At 40.3% G+C, this 22843-nt stretch overlaps 1 protein-coding gene across 1 annotated transcript; it reads left to right on the forward strand.

Moving 5' to 3' along the window:
• Positions 1-3314: 3314 nt before the first annotated feature.
• FEM1C (fem-1 homolog C) lies at positions 3315-20879 on the forward strand. Its single transcript, XM_058043920.1, has 3 exons — positions 3315-3410; positions 3952-4680; positions 14703-20879. The coding sequence occupies exons 2-3, from the start codon at positions 4137-4139 to the stop codon at positions 16010-16012; spliced, it is 1854 nt and encodes a 617-aa protein (XP_057899903.1). The 5' UTR covers positions 3315-3410; positions 3952-4136; the 3' UTR covers positions 16013-20879.
• The last annotated feature ends 1964 nt before the right edge of the window (positions 20880-22843 follow it).

The raw sequence follows: 22843 nt of genomic DNA on the forward strand, positions 1-22843 counted from the left end.
TTGCTGTGTTGCTGAGCATAGTCTGCCTTGAAGATGAAGAAACCTCTACACCTTGTGTCACAGGGATAAGGAAGTGAAGGGCTGAAACTGAATACAGCACTTTACAAGTGCATCTCTAGCAGAAGTCAGAATCTGACTTCCAAAATATTATCAATGGCAATTTTGAAAACCCTTCAGCTAGTTCATACCAAGCACTGTCAAGAACTATCTAGTGACCTCTGGGCTTTTCCTTATGGTATTACCATTTGTACACAAAATTAATATAAATTCTTCAATCTAGAATGAGTGATGTGAATGCAACAGTAAAGCACGGGTGTATGAGACAGTGCTACAGAGCTGTGACCCAGACACTGAGGGGATAACTGCTCCACACAAAACCAGAGGTGTCTGCAAGGTGGGTAGCACCTTAGTCCCTTGTGTATGTGACAAATCCCTGCTGCTGTCTACTGTGAACAGCTGTGAGGACAAGAACACCCTGAGGTGAGAACTAAGTAATTGCAACACTATTATTTCACTTAACACCATTCTCCACTCACAGCTTTCAAAACCAGAGTGTTTTGAGGAGGGAAACTGCAAAACTGAACAAGCATCAAGACTGACTTACTCTTTTCAGTGATATCATTGTGTTTGTGGCACCATCAAAGATCCCAGCCTGAGATCGTGACCCCTCTTCCCCATGGGCATGGGGCAACTTTTCCTACATCTGGTATGGGGCCAAAGAGAGGGGGAGGTAAGACAAATTAAATGGTTGCTGGCAGTGTGCCCGTGACAGATTGACTAGGTATGAATGATTGAAGCTGAAACCTTAAAGTATGGATTGGTATCTCTTATTTTTCATGGTGCTTCTAGTGCACTGGTTCAAAATATTTGCTTTTTACCTCTGGGAAGTTTGGCTTAGGTTCGTTCTAGGAGCCAGACAATAATTGCAGTAGGGAAGAGCAGGCTGGGGCCATGCCATGCTGGCTGTCAGTGCCCCCAGAGCCAGTACTGCCCAGCAAGTGCTTTCTCTACAAGGCAGTATGAAAGTGTGACGTTCATACAACAGCAGTCAGCAGGCAGCCACATAGTCAGACCTCCTTAAGTCCATTACATCATAAGAATGGCCTTCTTAAAATAGAAATAATTCTTGAAGATATATGTATAATGAGATAGGAAAGAGAAAAGTGGCATCAGGGCACTTAGAGAAGTGTAATTCCTGTAAAATAATTAATTTCTCTGCTTAATTCATAGATGACTACCCCTCGTTACTCTAAGGTAGATTTTGGAAATATCAAGGCAGACTTATTATTTGCCACAGGAGTAAGATATTTTTATATAAAGAAGCCTGGTGGTCTGACAGGCAGTGTCTACAATCTCCATCAATGTGCCTTGTGGTTGTATGCAAGGGTTTATCTTCTGCCATGCTCCAGGCATTACATCTCTGCAGAAGCCACTCCTGTTCCCTTCTGGCCTACTTGACCAATATTCCCCCCCTGGACCCTGTCCCAGGACCTTGGCCTAATTCAGAGCTGAGAACAGGCTGTGTTTGACACCCACAGAGGCATTAGTGCACCCCCTGCCCTGTAGTTTGCAAGCCCATCAGTGCTGAGTGCACTGCCTGCCCTGGAACTCCAGCGACTGAAGGGGGGAGGTCAGTCTGGTTATCATCTCCATGTGCCCTCCAGCACAGAACTGTTCCCTATAACACCTTATTTACATGTGCTGTGATTTACACAGCCCACCATGATTATCAATTAGCTCCCACAACTTTCAAATTATTTTTCTGGCTTGGCAGAGCCTCCCTACCAGCATATTACTTTTGATGCTAAGGACGCCCTTTCATCTGTTAATTTTGTTTTCAATTGCTGTTGACTACACCTGGCAACTCTCTTCAAATAAATCCTCTGTTCTACTGAAATTTCTTGAAAATGTTCTCTTTTCTTCTTTCCCCCACTTCCTTTTAATTGGGCATTTTCACACAGTTAGGTCTTTTAATGCATCTCCACAAATCAATACCACCACTTTCTCTAAAATGTTGATGTCTTTATTCTAATTTCCCATCAGTTTCTTATGGTCTTTCTTCTTCTGACTCTTGTGGACCAAACATGCAGCAGCCTGTGCATCATATTGCCCGCTCTAGGTACAAAGGGACAAAGGGCCACCCAGACTCTGTTACATTCCAATTACAAATTGAACTGTTATCTCTCTCCCTCCTTTTCTTTTCCTTTTTTTTTTTTTTTTTTTGAAGTGCTTACAAGCCTTCTCTGATTTTTTTTTTCCTGCATGTGGCTCCTGTCTGAGGCTTCCAAGTAACATACTCAGGTGTGACAGAATTTAGGAGTTTTTTAGGAGTTTTCTCTCTATTATCATAGGAACACAATAAATGCCACATTCTAAGCCTGTAGCAAGCCATGTGCAATCTCAATCGAGAAAGGCAAATTTTGCCTCAGACAGCAACATCGTCCAGAACCAGATCCTCGTCTGTGCTGCAAAAATTGGACTTTTAATCTAATTTTTTTAAATTCATGAAGCACATATGCACAGAATCACAGAATCATAAAATAGGTACGGAAGTGATCTCTGGAGACCACGGACTTCAATCCCTCCACCAAAGCAGGGTCAACTCCAGCAGGTTACACAGGGATGCATCCAGGTGGGTTTGGAATGCCCCCAGAGCAGGAGACTCCACAATCCCCCTGAGCAGCCTGTTCCAGTGCCACCCTCAGCGGAAAGTTCTTCCTCAGGCTGAGGTGGAATTTCTTGTGTTGTAGTTTATGTCTATTACTCCTCGTACTACTGCTAGGCACTACTGAAAAGAATCTGGCAGCATCCTTTTGGCACCCAACTTTGAGATATTTGTACGCATTAATGAGACCTCCTCTCAGCCTCCTCCGAACTACACTAGCCCAGTTCCCGCAGTCCCTCCTCGTACGGGAGATGCTCCTGATCCCAGAGGATCCATGTGGTCTCTGCCCCCCGCTCCCGCAACTCCTGGTCTTCCTTGCGCTGCGGAGCACAGGACGGGACCCAGCAGTGCCGGTACAGCAGAGATGTGTCCGTACAAAGCCCACGGCGTGTCTCTGAAGAGCATTCCCGAAGTACCTCTGTGGGATCCTGTTGGACCCTGTGGGACCCTCGCGCCCCCCGCACACCCGGGCCCCGCGCTTCTCCTCCCGGCGCCCCCTAGCGGCCGCCTGTGCCCGCACCGCGCCCTCCAGCGGCGGCGTAGTCCCGCCCCCGGGCGCGCGGGGCGTGGCTCTGATTGGCCGCGGCGGGGCCGCCCCGCCCCCTGCGCAGGGCCGGCCCTGGCGGCGGGGCCCGGCTGTCATGGAGGCGCCGGACGGAGCGCGGGCAGCGGCGGCGGGCGCGTCCCTCTGAGGGCGGCGGCGGCGGCGGCGGCGGCGGGAGACGGCCCGGACCGCCCCGGGAAGGTAGCGCGCGGCCTGGCGGGCCTTGTCGGCCGGCTCCGAGCACGGCGGCCGCGGGGGTTGGGTGCCGTGCGGGAAAGGAGAGAGGGGGATGGGGCTGCGGGGCTCTGGGCGCAGCGGGTCCGGCGGTGAGGCGAGCGGAGGGCTTGGGCTCTCCCCGGCGTCCGGGGCTTGGCCGGAATGCGGCCGTCGCCTTCCCCGCCCGGCTGCCTTGGAGGTGCGTGTCTGCGGGTGTTCCGGCGGGAACCGGGGGCTCTGTACTCGGGATACGCCCCGAAAGGAGTCGGGGGTGCAGCTGACGGAGGCGCTCGGGAGAAGAGGATCGTTCTGTGTCCGGCGTGGATAACGCGCTGGTGGGATCAGCCCCCTCCTCCCCGTAGCTTTCCTCAGGGGCCACCGCGCGGCCCGGGAGAGCCCCAAGGAATGCAGCTGGACACCGGCGCGCCACGGCAGCGACTTGTTTGGGTGTAGCTGTGGGAAAATACAATGCGGTTGCTTGTTTGCGAAGTAGGAGGTGAAAACATCGAGAATTCTCCTTTTTCAGATTTGTGATAAGCACAGCCTGCGCTTCGTCAGGACCCTGTTTGGAGTCTCCATGTTGTCCTATCTGGATGAAACTGATCTGAGAAGAAGGTGGGGACATTCTGTTTGGGCTAAGCACTTCCAGTAAACTCTTGGCTGAAAAATTCAGGTGTGTATCCATCGGGAAGCAAGAGAGGTAAAGGCTAAATGGATCTAAAGACAGCAGTCTTCAACGCTGCTCGTGATGGCAAGCTGCGGCTCCTTTCCAAGCTACTGGCAAGCAAAACAAGGGAAGAGGTGGCCCAACTGATGTCAGAAAAAACCAATGGTGCCACGCCACTTCTCATGGCTGCCCGCTATGGTCACCTCGACATGGTGGAATACTTGTTGGACCATTGCTCTGCCTCGATAGAGGTTGGTGGCTCGGTGAATTTTGATGGTGAGACCATCGAGGGAGCTCCGCCGCTGTGGGCAGCATCGGCCGCCGGCCACTTGAAGGTTGTCCAGTGTCTGTTGGATCATGGTGCGTCTGTCAACAACACAACGCTGACAAATTCAACGCCTCTTAGAGCTGCCTGTTTTGATGGTCACCTGGAAATAGTGAAGTACCTTGTGGAGCACAAAGCAGACCTGGAAGTATCAAACCGTCACGGGCATACGTGCTTGATGATCTCATGTTACAAAGGCCACAAAGAAATAGCTCAGTATTTACTTGAAAAAGGAGCGGATGTGAACAGAAAAAGTGTTAAAGGTAAGTTAGTTTTTTCACTTTCATTGTGGTAAATAGAGGTAAAGTTACTAATTTACTTCATAAAGAGCCTGACATAAAAAAAATTCTTCTGTTCTCATAAAGCATAATATATTAAGCGTTTATAACTATGTTTTTACTTTTTAATTTACTGGGTTTTAATCTTAAATCCCTAATTCTTAAAAGACTTAGTCGTATGAAGTGTCACATTTATGCATGTGTTAAAAGCTAATAAAGTTGCTGAAAACCACTCTTTGTAGTAGGTTGGTCTAGCAGCATACTCAAAAACATGAGCATGTGTTCTTGGTTTTCATAGTAATTCTTAAGAAACCAAGTGTGCTGTATATAAAACTGATCCATGCCAGTAAGGCTGATCTAAGGAAATACGCATAAAGGAGAAGAATTACTTTCTGCATTCAAAAATTAATAACCACTTTCCTCTTCACTCACTCTCTCCAAATTACTGAGTAATTTTATACCTTTTTCAGTGTTAGTAAGCAAAAATATACATTAGGATTGAAGAAATGAAGATGCAGGTGACTGTGATCTCAGCAGAAGGGCTTCCAGTGGCTCACAGATCTCAAACCCTTTTGCCCCTGTTTACAATTGCTCTGGTGTTACCACACAAATTAAAGATTTCTGGCCTTTTTTCCTGTGATCATCATTAGTTGAACATACAAATTTTCTATCACATATCAGACTTGTATTTAGTTGTGATATTAGCCTGGAAAGCACACCAGTTGCCTCAATTTACAGCTGATTTTTTATCTCACTGAGCCAGGATTATGTTTCATCAGATTTTGGGTTTTTTAATATATATAAATACATATAAAAAACTAATCTGCTAGCAGTTGTTTTGTAGCATAATACTTCTGCTGCCTTTTTCAGGTTAATTACATTTGTAACTGTATACTGTACCTTTCAGTTATTGGTGTTAAAATATCCTTTGTGTTTTAATTGTTGTATGATACTGGTAAATACCAAATGTGAGAGTAATCTTTAGAAAAGCTGCTAATATGCCTTAAATATGGTTAAATATGCCTTTTCTCAGCAAATCATGCAAATATGTGGGTTTAGCGTAAAGAAAGATAAACTACAGATTTGTCATGGAGGTGGGCAGAGCAAAATAAATCTTCCTTTGTAAGGGTTTGAGGTTGCTCATGAATCATCATGGACTTGTGGTAGGATAAAAATGTCATTTTTCTAAATAACGTTCTGGGAATAGCAAGCTAAATATAAAGTGTGTAAGCAATGGAAAACTTGGGGTTTAGTTTTAAAGCTATCCATTTATATGATAGGTGTGAACCAAGCAATGCTCTTAAATACTTGATTTAATTGGGAAAAAGATGTAATTCTGCAGCTCTTTTTCTCCCTCATTTTGTGTTGGTGGAGTAGGCTTTACCTTACTCATCCTTTTTATTCCCTTTATTAGTGAATTAGCATTATTTGTGTTTGTTTAAATGACTGGGGATTTTCTCAGTGGTGTCGATTATCTTAATTCCTTTCTATTTCCTTTAGTTTCTGTGTGACTTGCATCTAGGCAGACAAGCAAAGGTTCTCAAAGTGGATAAATGATCCTTAATTTAAAAAGTTGGATTGGATATGGTTCAGTTCGTTAAAACTCATTTTACACTTGAAACTGTCATGTGTACAACTGGATGTGTGTACGTAATAGCTGTCTGTTGGTAATGTGTGGAAGTCCCCTCTGGTAAGACAGGAGCATATTTTTGGTATCTTTAAGAAGTTTTATCTCTGAAGTTACTGAATAAGCAGTGTTGAGGTAAAGCAAGCCAGCAGGAAAGTACTATAAACCCTGAACGTCATTTGCAGAAAGGCAGAAGAACTGAGGACGATTGGTAGCTGTAAGTGTTGTAACAGTGGCTGAGATTCAGCAGATAACCTCCTCAGTTTTGTTTTGCAAAAATGCTATTGATTTTAAAATTAGTCAAACAATCTTCATTCTGCATTGTCACCCTCCCCCTCAAAGAATCTTGTGTATTACTTTCAGTTTCTACTCCTCCCTGCTGTGTCCTAAATAGCTGACAGATTGTCCTGTGCTTGTAGCAGGAAGATAACAGAGCGTCTGAGTGTTCTGCTCCCCAGTAGTGTAAGAGTTGCTGCCCTTTTATGTCAGTTCTGTTTAGACAGGTGCCTTCCTGGGCCTTGTATAGAGAAGCCTGTTCTTTCCTGAAAAATGTAAAAAAAATAAATTGTTGCATTTAAAATTGCATACTCCTTAAAAGAGCAGAACTATTCAGTTGAGTTGCTGCTGTGGGAGATTTCTGTAGATCCTTTTTCACATCCTTAGAGCTTGTGTGAGCGTGAGGGGCAGAATTACTTGACCTATGTCTTGTGGTTTTCCACTGAATTTTCATATTGCAAAAAATATATCACGTAATATGTATATTAAACTTCCTGAATATATAGATATGAAAATGTTTCAGAGTGTTGACAGTTCCAGAGAGAAATCTGAATACTTTGATAGGAAAAAATAGGTACATTCACATGCATCTAAATGTATGAAAGAGTAGGTGAAAACCTGTGGTGAAATCTTGCTTCTAAAATGCAGAATCCCACAGCTGTGTTTTGGACTATGCAAATTCAGAGGTCAGAGGTTCTTGAGAAAGTTGCGAAAGTATGGAAGTACAGCCAGGAAATTAAGATGTTCAGAGTGTGTCAGGTAAGATGCTGCACTGAGGTGAATGAGGTGAAGTGTAAGTCTGGAAGTGTCACCTGGTGGGTGGTGCTGAAGAGGGATGTTTGGGTAAATGAATCCTCAACTGTGAAAGATGGCCAGTAGTTCTGAATTTAAAGTACGAGCCTTTGATGGTATTTGTTTCCGCTGTTTTGCAGATCTGAACTTTCTCACAGTTTCCCTGAGCTTCTATGTAGGATTTAGGCAGCAGAACTGTAAACAAAGGATATTTAAAAAAGTATTTTAGTTTACACGAACAGTGTAAGTGATGGGGACAAACTGGTGGGTGGGTTTTATTATTTTGTAATGGTGGAAAACAGCAAAGATATCTACAGATAGGAAGCAGCCTAAGCAATACTTCACAAAGTGAATTAATTTACCACTGTCTCTGATTCATAGCTTTCACCACTGTTCTGCTGTCATGGTTTAATGCCAGCCAGCAGCCAAGCCCCAGACAGCTGCTTGCTCACTTCCCCACCAGTGAGACCAGGAGCAGAACATTCGTGGCTTGAGATAAGGACAGCTTAATAAGGAAAACAAAAGCAGAGCACACAAGCAAAGCAAAATGAGGAATTCACCACTTCCCATGGGTAGTCCTGCTCCACAAGAGCAGGTCTCCATCATGTGTAACACTTAGCTCAGAAGACAAACACCATCACTCCAAATGGTCCACCTTTTCTCTTTCTTCCCCCCAGCTTTATGTCCTGAGCATGATGTCACAGGGTCTGCAAATCCCTTTGGTCAGTTTGGGTCACCTGTCCCAGCTGTCTCCTCCCAGCCTCTCATGAACCCCCAACTTCTCACCAGTGGCAGCACAAACAGCAGAAAAGGCCTTGGCTCTGTGTAAGCCCTGCTGAGCAACAACAAAAACATCTCTGTGTTATCAACCCTGTGCTCAGCACAAATCCAAAACACAGCCCCATGCCAGCCACTGTGCAGAAAATGAATTCTACCCCAGCTGAAACCAGCGGAACAACTCCTCATCTAAGAAGCTGCAAATTAAAAATAAAGTTTAATGAGTTTCACTTGTAGTTAATGATCTCTCAGATGGCAAGTTTTTATGCTGTTCCTAAAAGTAGGAAGAGTGTGGGTAATGTTAGAGTAGCAGAAACACAACTTTTTTCAGAAGGTGGAATCCTAGAAGTAAAACCTCAAATGCAGCACAGGTTTGTCTCTGTGCCAGATGAGGAGCATGTTCTGTGTCAGCTGCATGCCGCTTTCTGTTTGCTGCACTATGAAGCCTGCCAGTGATTTGTTGTCAGGGTGGTGCCACCTCACTATTACCTTCAGAACCACTGCATTCTCAAAGACAGTGTTTCGCTGATGTGCACGGTGTTCATTTGGTGACGTGTAGGCAGGGAAATGTTTACTCTCTTAGTACAAGTGTCCGTCACTTTAAGGATTCCAGATTCCAGATTTGGGCTCTTTGAGGCTATCTTTTTTGATTTTTTTTTTTTTTTATTAAAGGTACAATATTTCATGTAAGTTCCCCATTGAAATATTTTTCATTCAGACTGATTGTAAAGAAATCTTATACTTCTGCTTCAGTTCCAGACAGGACAGTTAAGATTGTGCATTTTGAAAATTTGCAGTGCACATTTTAATAGCTTGTGTTTATACTTTATTCTCCTCTGCCAGATTTGCAGAAAGGAAGGGAAAAAAATCCATTATTGCAGCAATTAGTGAGTTAGATCATGGATAAAATATGCATGTGCTGGTAGCCAGGATGGGTCAAATGCAAGGGAATTGTTACCTTCTTTCAAAATACGTGCTTAAGAGGCAGCTGTTTTACCTGAAGATAGCTGGTAAGTCTTTCCATTGCTCAGTGGCCTGGTCTGCGGTCTCTCTCTTCAAACTGCTTTCTGTGGTTTTGTTAGTGGTTTTCACCAACTCTGCCTGCCTTTTGTAGTTAAAAGACTCATCAGCTAGCCTTAAGACTGGTTTTTCTCGTCCAGAGTATTAGAAGATCAGAATTTTGTTTCTAAGAACTGCTGGCCAAGGCATTCTCTTACTTTTCTCTTGAGATATGCACAGGAGTGTTTATTTGCATTAAAAAAAAAAAAGGAATACTGTGATTCTTCAAATCTACTGTCTCAGTATTTAATATTTTTGTAAAATAATATGGTAAACAAGGTTTGTTGACTTTGGACTTTGTTTCCTCATTTTGGGAAGTATAGAAGAATGCAGACTTCTGCCTCTGTGGGTATTGTATCAAGGGCTAGTGCTAGTTCAGTATTGTTGTTAGTAAGGGATACTGAAAGATGTGACCTCAAACCTGCTCGTAAGGGAAAAAATATTTTACAGACATAGCAGACCCAGAAGTAGGGGAATTATGGAGAATCATGCTATTTCCTTTATGACAAGTGTGGTCTAGTATGTGTTAAAAATAATTAATTTTATTGTGCTATAAACATTAAGGGGTCTTGACAGGTTTGTTTTCTACTGAAGGTGTTTGTTTTCTCTGCTTGGCAAGGTTCATAGTATCACTGAGGGAGCAGGGAAGGGATAAAAAAATCCCCAAGCAAAGGTCTTTGGGTTTTTTTTCTGCTTGTTGTTGTTGCTTTTTTGCTTATTTTTTAAAATTCTCCCAATGAATAAACACTTGCTCTAAAAGTGTGCTGTGTCTTTTTTTTTGGGGGGGGGGGGGGGGGGCGGTGGTTTGCTTTTTTCCCTTTTTTGGTAGGTATTACATGGTACCAGGGCTCTGAAACTCATAGATGTTTTGTTTGTGACTGTGTGTGGAAACTGAACTTCAGGAGGAATGTCGAAGTTAAATAAGGAAGATAAAGATACAATTTAAGTTTAATTCTAACTAAAAAGTTTTTGTTTAAATTACATCATAATGTAATGTTCATAACACAAGTTCTCTTGAAGTATTTCAGTGAGCAAGACAGGAATTACTCCCTTACATCGTATGAAAATTCCATTAAAATAAATTGTTGAGATTAGCAGTTCTTTGCATTTGTTAGTTAGTTTCTTGAAGGAAAGACATTTAGTTTTTATTCACTATGCACACTGAGAGTTAGGATGTGTAACAGTTTTCTTATGCATTGTCCATGTTTGGATCTATCTGGCAATACTTTTAAATCAGTAAAGACTCTTGGAAGACTGAATTACTTCAAGTGCTGTGGTAGAAAAAGAAATGAATGTTACATGAAAAATTTCACTTTATAAGTGATCACTTCATTTGTAAGGCTGCAAAAATATATACAGGTGGTTAATGTACACACTAGTCAGTCATTTAAATTAAATACTTTTATTTCTTTTGTTTTCAAGGATCTTGGATAGAAATTCAGATTGGTGATAAGTTTTAATGTAAGTTTTACAACGTGTAAATTTGATAAAGCATTTTGGAAGTATTAGGAAGTGGATGCACTTAATTGGTTGCAAATCAAGTCAAATCACTTTCTGTGTCATGGCTTCATTTTCTTCCATTCCCTTGTCACAAGCTATCAGTCTATTTTGGGAATTACTTGCTTTTGACATAGAAAAGCCTGCCCTCCTTATGAATTTGAATACCCACCCCCACTCCAGTAAGCTTTTGGAAGCACTGGGTAGTTAGTTTTGTGACACATGAAATGTTTCTGAAATGTTCATAACTCCTTTTAAAGGCGTCCTGTTAACAAAAGAGTAAAGTGTGAAGATACAATGCCAACTAGCCATATCTTTTTCTGTACTTTGTATCTGCAAGATTTAGAAGGACTGGAGTTGGGGTTATGGAGAAGTTACTAGGTAATATGAATGGTAAAGTTTTATCCGGATAAAAGCTATTTGTGAGCACTATTGTAGCAATACAATAGAGTGACACTTAATATTTAGCAGAGAAGTATCCGAACTACCAGAATAATCTGCAGTCCAGTCTTTTCTCCATGCAAGGAGGAGCCTTTTATGTTATGGTAACAAGAGCTATCTGTGATGTGTGATTGAATTCCTGCCGGTCATTTTACAATTGACTTTTAAAAATAGATTAAACCTACTTTACAATAATCATTCCCATCTGACCAAACCCATCATATATGTCTCTTCGAAAATTACTTGTCAAAGGAAATGACTTTCAAATTACTTTTGCTCTTTTTTTGGTATTTTTCCTTCTTAATACAGCAATAGATATAACATTGTCTTCTAGTTTGTTACTGAATAGATAATGTTACAAAAATTGAATTAATTTCTGAATTGTTTTCAGCCACTATTTATCACTATAGATGATATGGTCACTATAGACACTATAGACAGTGTAATGTTTTGAAATGGATGAGTTAATTCACAGAATAGTGGTTGATCTGCTGTGTTTATTTGAACTGTTCAGTTCCTGGTCAGTTTGTGGTGAATGTATAGCCTTTGATTTGCACACTAAGGCCCCTCTCATGTTTTGTTTCAAATTCTTAAGGCTGGGGTTTATGTTTGGGTTTTTTTTAAAGTTGACAACTCTCAACTATCTTTTTACTCCTAGGCACTTTTCAATGGAAACTTGTGTTTCTTACAAAGTATTCTTCCCACTGCAGTATCTGTACCATCCAATCAAACTTCAGTGAGGTGCAGCTGCTGCATAAAAATTAGTAGTGATGGCCTCACATTATTAGTTGATACATGACATAATTTAAGCTGTGGTTATTTTCATTCTAAGGGCTACTGCAGTATAAACAACTGGAAAATTACACTACTTCTGATAAGCTGTTAAACTGAAATCAGTATTTGTAATACCAATAAAAAAACTTAAATTGTTTTAAATTTAAATCATCCAGTTGGAAAGAGCAGTGAAATTCCTTGGAGTCTTAAGCATATTTCCACGTGTTCTACATAGCTGCATTGTAAATTAATGGCACACAGACTGCTGGATTTAGTTTACATGGACAATGGCCAAGCTTATTTTGTGTGGATTTTTATTAGTCACAGTGTGTATGCCTGCTGATTGATAAAATAGTGTCAAAAGCAGCATTTCGTGGTTATGGATCAGCAGTATGTAATATGCATAGCTGGCACTGTTGTGGTTGTCAAAAGTAGCAAAATGTATATTAATAGCTGTGAAACAATAGTAAGAATTTGGATGTTACTGATATCTTTTGGCTTATTTGTCTTTAATATGCTTTTATGTTACTATTTTTAAAATATATTAAAAATGTTCATTTGAAGGTAGAGACAGCTGCCAGGTGCAGAGCTCTGCCATGAAGGATAGTGTATGCAGTTGAGTACACCCTGAAACATTAACTGTGTTAACTACTGGCTCAGCCAAAGCCCATGTGCATCTGGTTTTGCCTTTATCAATAGATACAGAACTGAAGATGGTCTGAGGGACAAGCCATTCTTTAGTTTTGAATTAACTGCTGTAGTTTCATTTTAACTAGACTTCCAGCAGCATAGCAAGAAGAATAAGTGTATGTGTATTGGTAAGTGTGTATATAGGTCTGTGTTTGACATCTTCCACTCTTAGGAATATCAAGGTCTTGTCCTTTCTCAGATGGCATATTGACATTTTTCTAAAGACGGAGAGAATTTTAGCTGATAAGCTATGTATGCCAAATTCGCCAACTTTCAATCCACCTCTGCTCCTGCAACTGAAAATTTGTTAGTCTAGGCAGAGATTGTAGTGTGGCCAAACCTGTAACTTACTTAGTGCTATTAATGTTAAAAATTGCGTGAGGTATTAGAAAGGTGGAAAATCACTTCCCTTTTTAAGAACTGGGTTTAACTTTATGAATCTTGATCTAGCAGGTAGTTTCATGTGCCACTTTGTGTTGAGATGTCGTCCTCAGTTTACTTGTTAGTAAATGATTGTAGAATCACTGGCCATTATTCAGAAATGTTTCAGGAAAAGACAGTTTTGAAAGTTAAGTTCACTGTCAATAAATGAAGCAATCTGGTATTTTTAATGGTTTTTTTCCTTAAAATGTTTGAATTTTGCTCTTAAAATATGATTCAGGGGACGAATTATTTTCGTACCTCTGGTATAATTGCAAAAACCTGAGTCATAAGCTTTAGAAAGTAACTTTTTACTCATGTTTTATATGAATTTGATTAGCGTGTCAGCTAAATTTGATAGCCCCATTCACTGCAATCCTTTGAGCTGTGTCCTTCAGACAGTTCTGCACCCAGTGCACGATGACCCTACTCATCCCACACTTGGATAACTTGTCCAGAAGGATGTTGTGGGGACAATATAAAAGCCAAAAAAGGCAAAACTCACTAAAAGGCAAAAATCCCACAGCCACTATCTTTCCTTCATCTGATGGATGGGTGACCTTATTCTAGAAGCATATCAAATTAGTTAAAACAGGACTTTTTCCTTGTCAACCCAAGTTGATAGTACCTAATGATTGCATTGTTCTTTAAATGCCTTACAGTAGCATTCAGTACAATCTTCTCCATAATTTTTCTGAGTGTTGAGGTGAGACTAACAGGTCTTTAGGTTCCTGGGTAATCCCTCTTTACCTTCTTATAAAATGAAATAACATTGGTTAGCTTCTATTCAGTAGGGACCTCCCCATACTCCCAAGACATTTGGTAGCTGGTGGAGAGGAGTGGTGTCCTCACAAACATCAACTTCTTCAGTACTCAGGTAAATCCCATGAGATCTCATGGACTTGTGAACTGCTACATCTAGTCCCTGAGAAGAGTCTAAACAAATGGGAAGTCACTTTTCCTGAAGTCATCCTCTAAATCCAGGGCAGAAGGCAGTTTATCTCTATTATTAAAGACTGAGGCAAAGGGAAGCATTCAGTGTCTCTACACTTCTTCACCCTTAATAGTCAGATGACCATCTTCACTAAGTATCAGAATTGTATTTTCTTTAGACCTCCTCTTGCTACTAGTGTACTTTGAAAACCCTTCTTGTTGTCTGACACAATACCAGTCAGTTTCAACTCCAGTTGAGCTTTGGCCTTTTGCATCTTGTCCCCTTCATACATGAACCACAGCTCTGTCAAATTCCTGCAAAGCCTAACCTTGTTTCCAGACAGCATACCATTTATTTTTCCTCCTGAGCCCCAAGAGGAGTTCTCTGTCCAGTCAAACTGGTCTCCTGTCCTATTTGCTTGACTTTGGATGCAATGGAATAGCCAATTACTGTGCTTTTATGTAGCGAATAATTCCCTTTTAATTCTGGTGTGGGTTTTTTTCTTAAACCTGTTTAATTTTTTCAGATAAAAATAGCAAATATTTTGATTTTTATAACTGTGTGGCAGCCTTGTTTTCATGGTACACAAATGGAGAAAAAAATAGCTATTTTAAAGCCATTAATATTTGGGGGTTTTAAACTTTTTTTTTAACTATTAGCATGGTGGGATTTGGACTGTAATTTGATATGATTTGTGTAATTGTGTTTCTTCTCTTTCAGGAAATACAGCACTACATGACTGTGCAGAATCTGGAAGTTTGGAGATCATGAAGATGCTTCTCAAATATTGTGCTAAAATGGAAAAGGATGGTTATGGAATGACTCCCCTTCTGTCTGCCAGTGTGACAGGCCACACAAATATAGTGGACTTTCTGACCCAGCATGTACAGACCAGTAAGGCTGAGCGCATAAATGCTCTGGAACTTCTAGGAGCAACATTTGTGGACAAAAAGAGAGATCTGCTTGGTGCTTTGAAATACTGGAAAAGAGCTATGGAAATGAGATACAGTGATAGGACTAATATCCTCAGCAAACCTGTGCCACAAACACTAATTATGGCTTATGATTATGCTAAAGAGGTAAACAGCTCAGAAGAGCTAGAAAATCTTATTGCAGACCCAGATGAAATGAGAATGCAAGCATTATTAATTAGAGAACGTATTCTTGGCCCTTCACACCCAGACACATCCTACTATATTAGATACAGAGGTGCTGTGTATGCAGACTCTGGAAACTTCAAGCGTTGCATTAATTTATGGAAGTATGCTTTGGACATGCAGCAGAGCAATCTTGATCCTCTAAGCCCTATGACAGCCAGCAGTTTGCTATCATTTGCTGAACTTTTCTCCTTCATGCTTCAGGATAGGGCAAAAGGCCTGCTAGGCACTACTGTCACTTTTGATGATCTGATGGGTATACTGTGCAAAAGCGTTCTTGAAATAGAACGGGCCATGAAACAAACCCAATGTCTTCCTGATCCAGTACAGCTGAACAAAGCTCTTTCCATCATTTTGCATTTAATTTGCTTGTTGGAGAAAGTACCTTGCAGCTCAGAACAGGAACATTTTAAGAAACAAACTATTTACAAGTTTCTTAAGCTTCAGCCTAGAGGAAAGAATAACTTCAGTCCACTTCACCTTGCTGTTGACAATAATACTACATGTGTCGGTCGCTACCCAGTTTGTAAATTCCCCTCTCTACAAGTTACTGCTATCCTGGTGGAATGTGGTGCTGATGTAAATGTTAGAGACTCTGATAACAACAGTCCATTACACATTGCTGCACTGAACAACCATCCAGACATCATGAATCTTCTTATCAAGTCAGGTTCACATTTCGATGCCACAAACTCATGTAAACAAACAGCTAGTGATTTGCTGGATGAGAAGGAAATAGCAAAGAATTTAATCCAGCCCATAAATCATACTACTTTGCAGTGTCTTGCTGCTCGTGTTATAGTGAATCATAACATATCCTATGCGGGGCATATCCCTGAAAAACTAGAGAACTTTGTTTTGCTCCATAGATGATAGTGTGGCGTTCCAGAGTACTGTTCTTGAAGCACGACATGGTGATATTTTCCTTGAGCACCGTTGTGATACACCAGCGTTCCTTTAGCTTGCTCCATTTTGCTCTCGTTGCCTAGTGTTGTTAGCATCAGATTTGCAGAGTTGGTTACCCAGTATTTAATATGAATATGCCATATAATATATTTTGTGGATTATTTAGAAATGTAATGCCATATTTAGACTTTAAATTGTCTGCCAAAGGCTTGTCTTTTCTGGTCTTATTTGCCTGTTGGGTGTTTGGGACTGAGTTGAGTATTTTCCACTGATGTCTTTTTACTATAACCGTTATGTGGATTTTATACAGTTGGAAGGTCATCTTTTTTTGGTTTTGCTTGAGCGTTTCTACTCCTACTCTCTTCTTTTTCTATGGACTCATTGCTAAACTGTGCAAGTTGTATGGACTTGTTAACATTTGCAACTACCATAAGTGCTTTTATCTTCTCTATGCACTGGCTTAAACATGACTGTTGTGTGTGAGCATATTTCTATGCATCACTTGGCCAATTTCAACTTAAATGCCAATCTTGTTTTGCAGTTTGTTTAAAGCTCTCTTGAGAATGCTGTCTTCATAGCATGATGAATTTTGGAGTTATTTATCAGCTCTCCAAACTTGGGTTTGACTTTTTTGACTGCTTTAACTGAGGTTGCTTTCATTTTGATCCTCTGGAATTTTTTCGTAAAGTGGGGAGAAGAAAATCTTGCTTTTTCTGATTGTAGTCCACTTGAACTTTAAATCTGAAAATTGTTCTGTTGCATCGTGCAGCTGGGGGAAGAGTCCTCATGGTGTACAACTGACACCTTCCCCTCTGCACTGTCTTGCTTGTGCCAGTTATGTGACTAGATGTGAAGTTTGCTCAAAGTTTAACCTCAAACCTTAATGATACACTTCTATGAGACATAGATCAAATATATGCTCTGCTTTAAAATCTGCAAATCAGCTTTAGCTTACAAAAGAAAACTAAAGCATGTTGATGGCATGATGTTTATCAGTCCAGATGTAGACATCATATAGTATAGTAAGTGGCTGTCTGCCAGGGTATTGAAAGTTCTATAGCAGTGTCCTTTTTTTTTCTTCATTTTAAGTATCTTTATAAATACTTGCATGGATTTTTCATCTCTGCTATGTTAGTTGTACTTAACAAAAGCAGAAGTTCTGTTGTGTATATAGCTCCTATTAAAGTACCTATTTTTTATAATATTTGCACAACAGCTTAGCTTTTGCAACAGAAAGGGCTCTTTTGACTTGATAAGAAGTCTATAAATGAAGATCATAAATGCGAGTGCGATTCAGGTAATTAATATAATTCAGCACTTTACTGTTGATTAATAGTAGGATTTATTATGGCACATTAGCCCTAAAATGTCTTAAAGTGAAATTAATTTCTGTTGGATAGGATACAGTTTACTTGCAAATTTAGTCGTCTAGCATTTTGGGTATTTTTGGCTTAATGTTTCATCTCAGTTGTGGGCAGTAAGTGTACCTATGGGGTTCTTGCTCCAGAAATCTAACAACTGGTTTTATGCCTTTGTCAGAGATAAGAGATGTTTAGAATCCAAATTGGTTAGGTTAGGAGGGTCTTTGTAATACTTTAATTTTTAAGTTGATGTTAGAACACTTTTGTTATTTGTGGTTGAACTTGAGGAAGAACATGTCTTGGGAGCACATAAGAACAGCCCTTCCTTGTTCTTGTTCTGTTTTGGCATTCCTGCCAGCGTATGGCAGTGTACAGGTGCCTACTAGCTTAGCCATTTTTGCAAAAATTATGGGGATGTTTTTAAGCAAAGATGTGTTGAAAGCATTGCTGTTTGTGTGTTGTCACTACCAGACTTGCTGTTTTGAAGCAATTTTCTCTGGTTTGTCCCTTGCTGTGTCTATGTTGTATACTATTACAAGAATCATAGAATCATTTAGGTTGGAAAAGATCCTTAAGATCATTGAGTCCAACCCTTAACCCAGCACTGCCAAGTCCAGCACTAAACCATGTCCTTAAGTGCCACATCTACACGTGTTTCAAATACCTCCAGCCATGGTGACTCAGCTGCTTCCTTTGGGCAGCCTGTTACATTGGTTAACCACTCTTTCCACTAAGGAGTTTTTCCTAGTATCCAATCTGTATCTCCCCTAATTCAGCTTGAGGCCATTTCTCCTTGTATTGCTTGTTACTTGGGAGAAGAGGCCAACCCCTGCCTTGTGAAGTAATTGTAGAGAGTTGTAAGTTCTCCACTGAACCTCCTTCTCTCCAGGCTGAGCAACCCCAGCTCCATTGGCTACTCCTCATTGGACTTGTGATCCAAACCCTTCCCCAGCTCCACTGCCCTTCCCTGGACATGCTCTGGCACCTTGGTATCTTTGATGTAATGAGGGACCCAAAACTGAACACAGCACTTGAGGCATGGCTTCACTGTACAGGGGACAATCACTGCCCTGGTCCTGCTGGCCACGTTATTGCTGATACTGGCCAGATGCAGGTTTTTCTGGCATCACACAAGACTAAACTCTGGTCAATTGACTGAATTGCTGTGATTTGCAATGCTTAGGACACGTGCCACTCAGCTTTTTATTTGTGAGGACGTGTAGTTTGGTTTTTGAATTTATACATTTTAATGCTTTTCTGCTGCTCTTTAGATGGGGATAATCAGCAAATGATACCATACTAGAATTATACATCAAGTCATAAAAATAATTATTTTTGTATAGGTCTCAGAGAAAAGGATTTTTAGAGTTTTTTACTTTGGAATGTCCTGCTCTTTGGTGGTTTTAGTTTTAATTCCTGTCTTTATAACTGACATTTAGCCTGTTTAAGATTCGTTGGTTGGTTGTTCAGCCTGAGGAAGAGAAGGCTGCAGGGAGACCTTGTATAGGACCTTCCAGTACCTAAAGGAGGCTACAGAAGAGCTGGAGAGAGACTTTTTACGAAGTCCTGGGGTGGAAGGACAAGGGAGAATGGCTTTAAACGGAGAAGGGTGAGATTTAGCTTTGATATAAGGAAGAAATTGTTTACTCTGAACATGGTGAGGCACTGGCAAAGGTTGTCCAGAGGAGTTGTGGATGCCCCGTTACTGGAAGTGTTCAAGGCAAGACTGCCTGGGGCTCTGGTCCAGTGCAAGGCGTCTCTGCACATGACAGAGAGGTTGGAACTAGGTTGTCTTTAAAGTCCCTTCCAACCCAAATCATTCTATGATTTATGATTATTAGTTCAGAAATATAATGTAAAATTTTTTAATGTTAGCAATTTTTTAAATGGAAAGCATTCCCAAAAGTGAAAGCATATCACTATTAGTTCTATGTAAATCTAGTGAATATTGCTACAAGAAAGGCTTACTGTGTTAGCTGCTCTTTAGAAACAAACCAGGCTATTATAAATGCTGATTTATTGCACGAATTTCTGTGTAAATATATACTGATGTGCATCAGTCCGAAGGATTTATCACCTCCATGCTGAATTTAATTTTTCATGGTGATGAAGCTCTCTGCTGAAGAGAGCTTATCTTGCCAGATTACTTAGACTTAGGTGACCTGGCAGATGAATTAATGCATTTTTGGCCACTTTGCATTTAGACCTATGTGTTTACACTACTTTGTTTTATTTATCTTAATTTTAATTTTGTAATATTTTTAACTCATTCTTTTACCATTTATCTCCCTATTTGGCCTTTTTTTCTGATGAACACACTGCTTCTGAGCTACTGACACAGAAAAATGCTGAGAACACTGCAGAAATAATTATATGCCCTGCAGAGATGAAGCAAGTTTTAAATTGATTAAGCAGCTTACAGGTATTCCCCCTAGAGACAAAGGAACTGATACCTCCTTGCTTGGTATCAGTTGAGACCTCTAAGCTGCATTTTTTGGGGAAGGGGATAAATGCACAGAGCAGCTTTTCTTCTGATAGTTGTGGGTTTCAACTGAAGTACTTCAACAAGGAAGATGAAAAATATTCTAATTTAAAAAATTAAAATTATGTTCCTATTTTTGTATCACTTAGGCTGGTGACAAGATTCCAGCTGTCTGCAGTGTCTCTGCTCTCTTTGTTAGGTGCAGTGTAAAGACATTTTCTGAAATGCAAGGCAACATTGTGGTTATTTTTCCATACATACTTCACAACACTCCCTGGATAGGAAGTAGTCTTGTGTTGTTCCTAAGTTCACAAAGAGCTGTCTTTTAACAACTGTTTTGCAACTGGTTAAAATTAACCTCTTTCTATTTTTACAAACACTACTTTAAAGAAAGTAATGCAGTGCTATAGCAAAATCCTTAAAGGAGGATTTGTAATTAGATAAAAACCTTTTGAAGAAAAGTGTGCCTTGCGTCAGTTTTGTATCAGCTGCAAGGTGACAGTGGAGGGATATGGCTGCTCTTGAAATAGCTTTGAAATGCTTTGAAATATAGAGTGGAATGACTGTTATACTCTAAAATGTTGAGAAGCATGAAAAAGTTGACTAAACACTAATTTTACTTTCTGTGAATAAAATGACGCCAACTGGTATTTAACGCTTCAAAGTAATTTTGGTAATTTTGATGAGAGACATACTAGACTGCTCATATTTCTTGCTTTTGAGTGTAAAAGTAACTGTTGAGCCCTCAGTGAGGGCAGTGTGAAAAGCTGTTGTTGGTTTGGTTTTAAATAATGTTGTATTTGTGTTCCATTCTATTGCAAAGACTTCCTATGCAGGGCTAGCTCCATGTATGGAAATATTGCAGTTTCTTTTTTACGTGAAGTAATTTAGCTTTAACAGTAATGTAAAAAAGGAATAACAAGCATATTTCTCTGCTCCTACTCTCTTTAGGCTCCAAATGCAGATTACATTAAAAATATGTTTTGGAAAACACCTGTCCGAGTGTATATATGTGTTTTCTCTAGCGTATTGCAGTACTGGTTGGTAAACTACTTTTCTTGTTGAGTAGCTAAATGTAAATGCTGCAGCTCCAACCTTCCTGTCACTAAGAATTGTGCCTTAAGCTAAAAAGTCATATCTCATGCTCTTTCTTTCTGTGAAATTATGATCTGGCAAAGCCTTTAAATTTCACTGGTGGGTAGTAGTAAAGAAAAGGCTTAAACTGAATGATACAGGAGAAACTATTTTCCCACTTTCTAGAAAAAGCATTTAGTCATACTGTTAACCAGGGGAAACAGTATCTCCAGTTTGTAACCTAATAGTAAATAGCAATGCTTTGTACAAAGTAAGCAGCAGACAGTTTTCAAGAAAGCTGTACAAATTAATTTTCTTCTTCATCCTTTTGAAGGATCTTCCATATTGCATTAACAATGTAAAAAATAGAGGAATAGAACATCTCAAGGGTGAGAGAAGCAGAAGATCCTTATTAGAGGCAGCTGGAGATTTGAAGAATATTGCCATTGTAATTTCAAAATACCTTTATAGTTAGGCACAGTAGTCCCAATCCTATCCTGTAAGGAAGGGTATATTTCAGAGAGCTGGAACTTTACATTAGGGCTGATCAGTAACAATAGGATCAAAAAAGATGAGACTCTGGATGAGGAAATCTGCTCCAGAACTTTGCAGTAGAATAATTGTCACACGGATGGCTTTAGTGAACCGAATGTAGATTCTCTTAATTAAGAAAGGGAAAAACTGGAAAGGATCATTTACATCATTATTCATCCTTCTGCAGCTGAAAGATGTCTGCTGTTACCTAAGGTGTGTAACCATCCAAAAATGGCTTCTTGGCAGTAGCAAGTGCTGGCTGATGCTTGAAGACCAAAACTCATCATACAAAATAGTGCAGGATTAGGGAAAAGAGACCAAGTGTGAGGTGTGTTGCTCTGGCATGGGCAATACTTTTGTTTGTTTTGCTCATAATATCCAGAGGGCCAAATGCCATCCACAGTGAACAGCAGAAGGCCCTTCTCCCCTCTCCAAAGGCTTACCTTGCAGTTGATCTCCAGTATTCAGAAAAATTGAGAAGACGTTATACTCAGAAGTTACGGACAACAGTTTTGAACTATGCACACAGGGGAAAAAAAGAATTGCATTCTGATTTATCTGTCTGTCAGAAGCCAGTGAGTGTGAGGCGATGTAAATTATGAAAATGGCAACCACATATCAGATCATAAAACATGATCATGACACATGATCCGGGTTCCTCTCTGAAGTTCAAAGGGTTGCTTCTATCATATCTCCTGAAGATTTATCAAGTCATAAGTTCCTTACCAAAAATTCTCCTTAGAAGATTATTTGGAATTCCCATCTATCAGTAATTAGAAACCTAATTCCCATTTGAAATACATGTTTTCCCAGCTTTGTATGTGTGATGTTCTCATAGTTTCAGTTCTTGTCCGTCCTTCAGAGAGAGAGTTGTTCTCTCTCAGCCTTTATGTGGTTAGGCTAAATCAGCCAACCAAAAGAACACACAAGCTGTAAGAATGAGCAAAAACCAGAATAATCCAAAGTTTAGTAAGCTCACAGGATGGTTCGGTTTTCCCTTTTCCCCTCTCTTGATTGCACGCTCCCCAAAAACCCCAGAATCCACTGCTTCACTAAACACTTTTTGCTGCTGAACCTGCAATTTAAATTGCAAATTTGTTCCTTTTTACAATGGTAGGGATTTTTTTTTACAGTAAACAGCTGATTGCTTTCGTTTCAGATTCTGCAGCTTGTATTGTCCTCTTCTAATATTTTAGGTGCCTGGATGTTGCTTTGTTCCATTCACACACGCCATTATCCTAAATGGAATGTGAGGCAAAATGTTCAGTGAATGAGCCAGACTTGGATTAGTTTTTGTTTTCATCCCATAGTTTCAAAATAGTGAACTTGCCTTTTTCTCCTTTCTTT

The sequence above is a fragment of the Melospiza georgiana genome, chromosome Z, assembly GCF_028018845.1.
Source record: "Melospiza georgiana isolate bMelGeo1 chromosome Z, bMelGeo1.pri, whole genome shotgun sequence".
Lineage (NCBI taxonomy): Eukaryota > Metazoa > Chordata > Aves > Passeriformes > Passerellidae > Melospiza > Melospiza georgiana.

What these genes read in the sequence shown, in the direction of transcription:
- FEM1C (XM_058043920.1), top strand. Translation starts at nt 4,137, where the DNA reads ATGGATCTAAAGACAGCAGTCTTCAACGCTGCTCGTGATGGCAAGCTG. An exon ending in GAACAGAAAAAGTGTTAAAG is followed by an intron (nt 4,681 to 14,702) that starts GTAAGTTAGTTT and finishes CTTCTCTTTCAG; the next exon opens with GAAATACAGCACTACATGAC.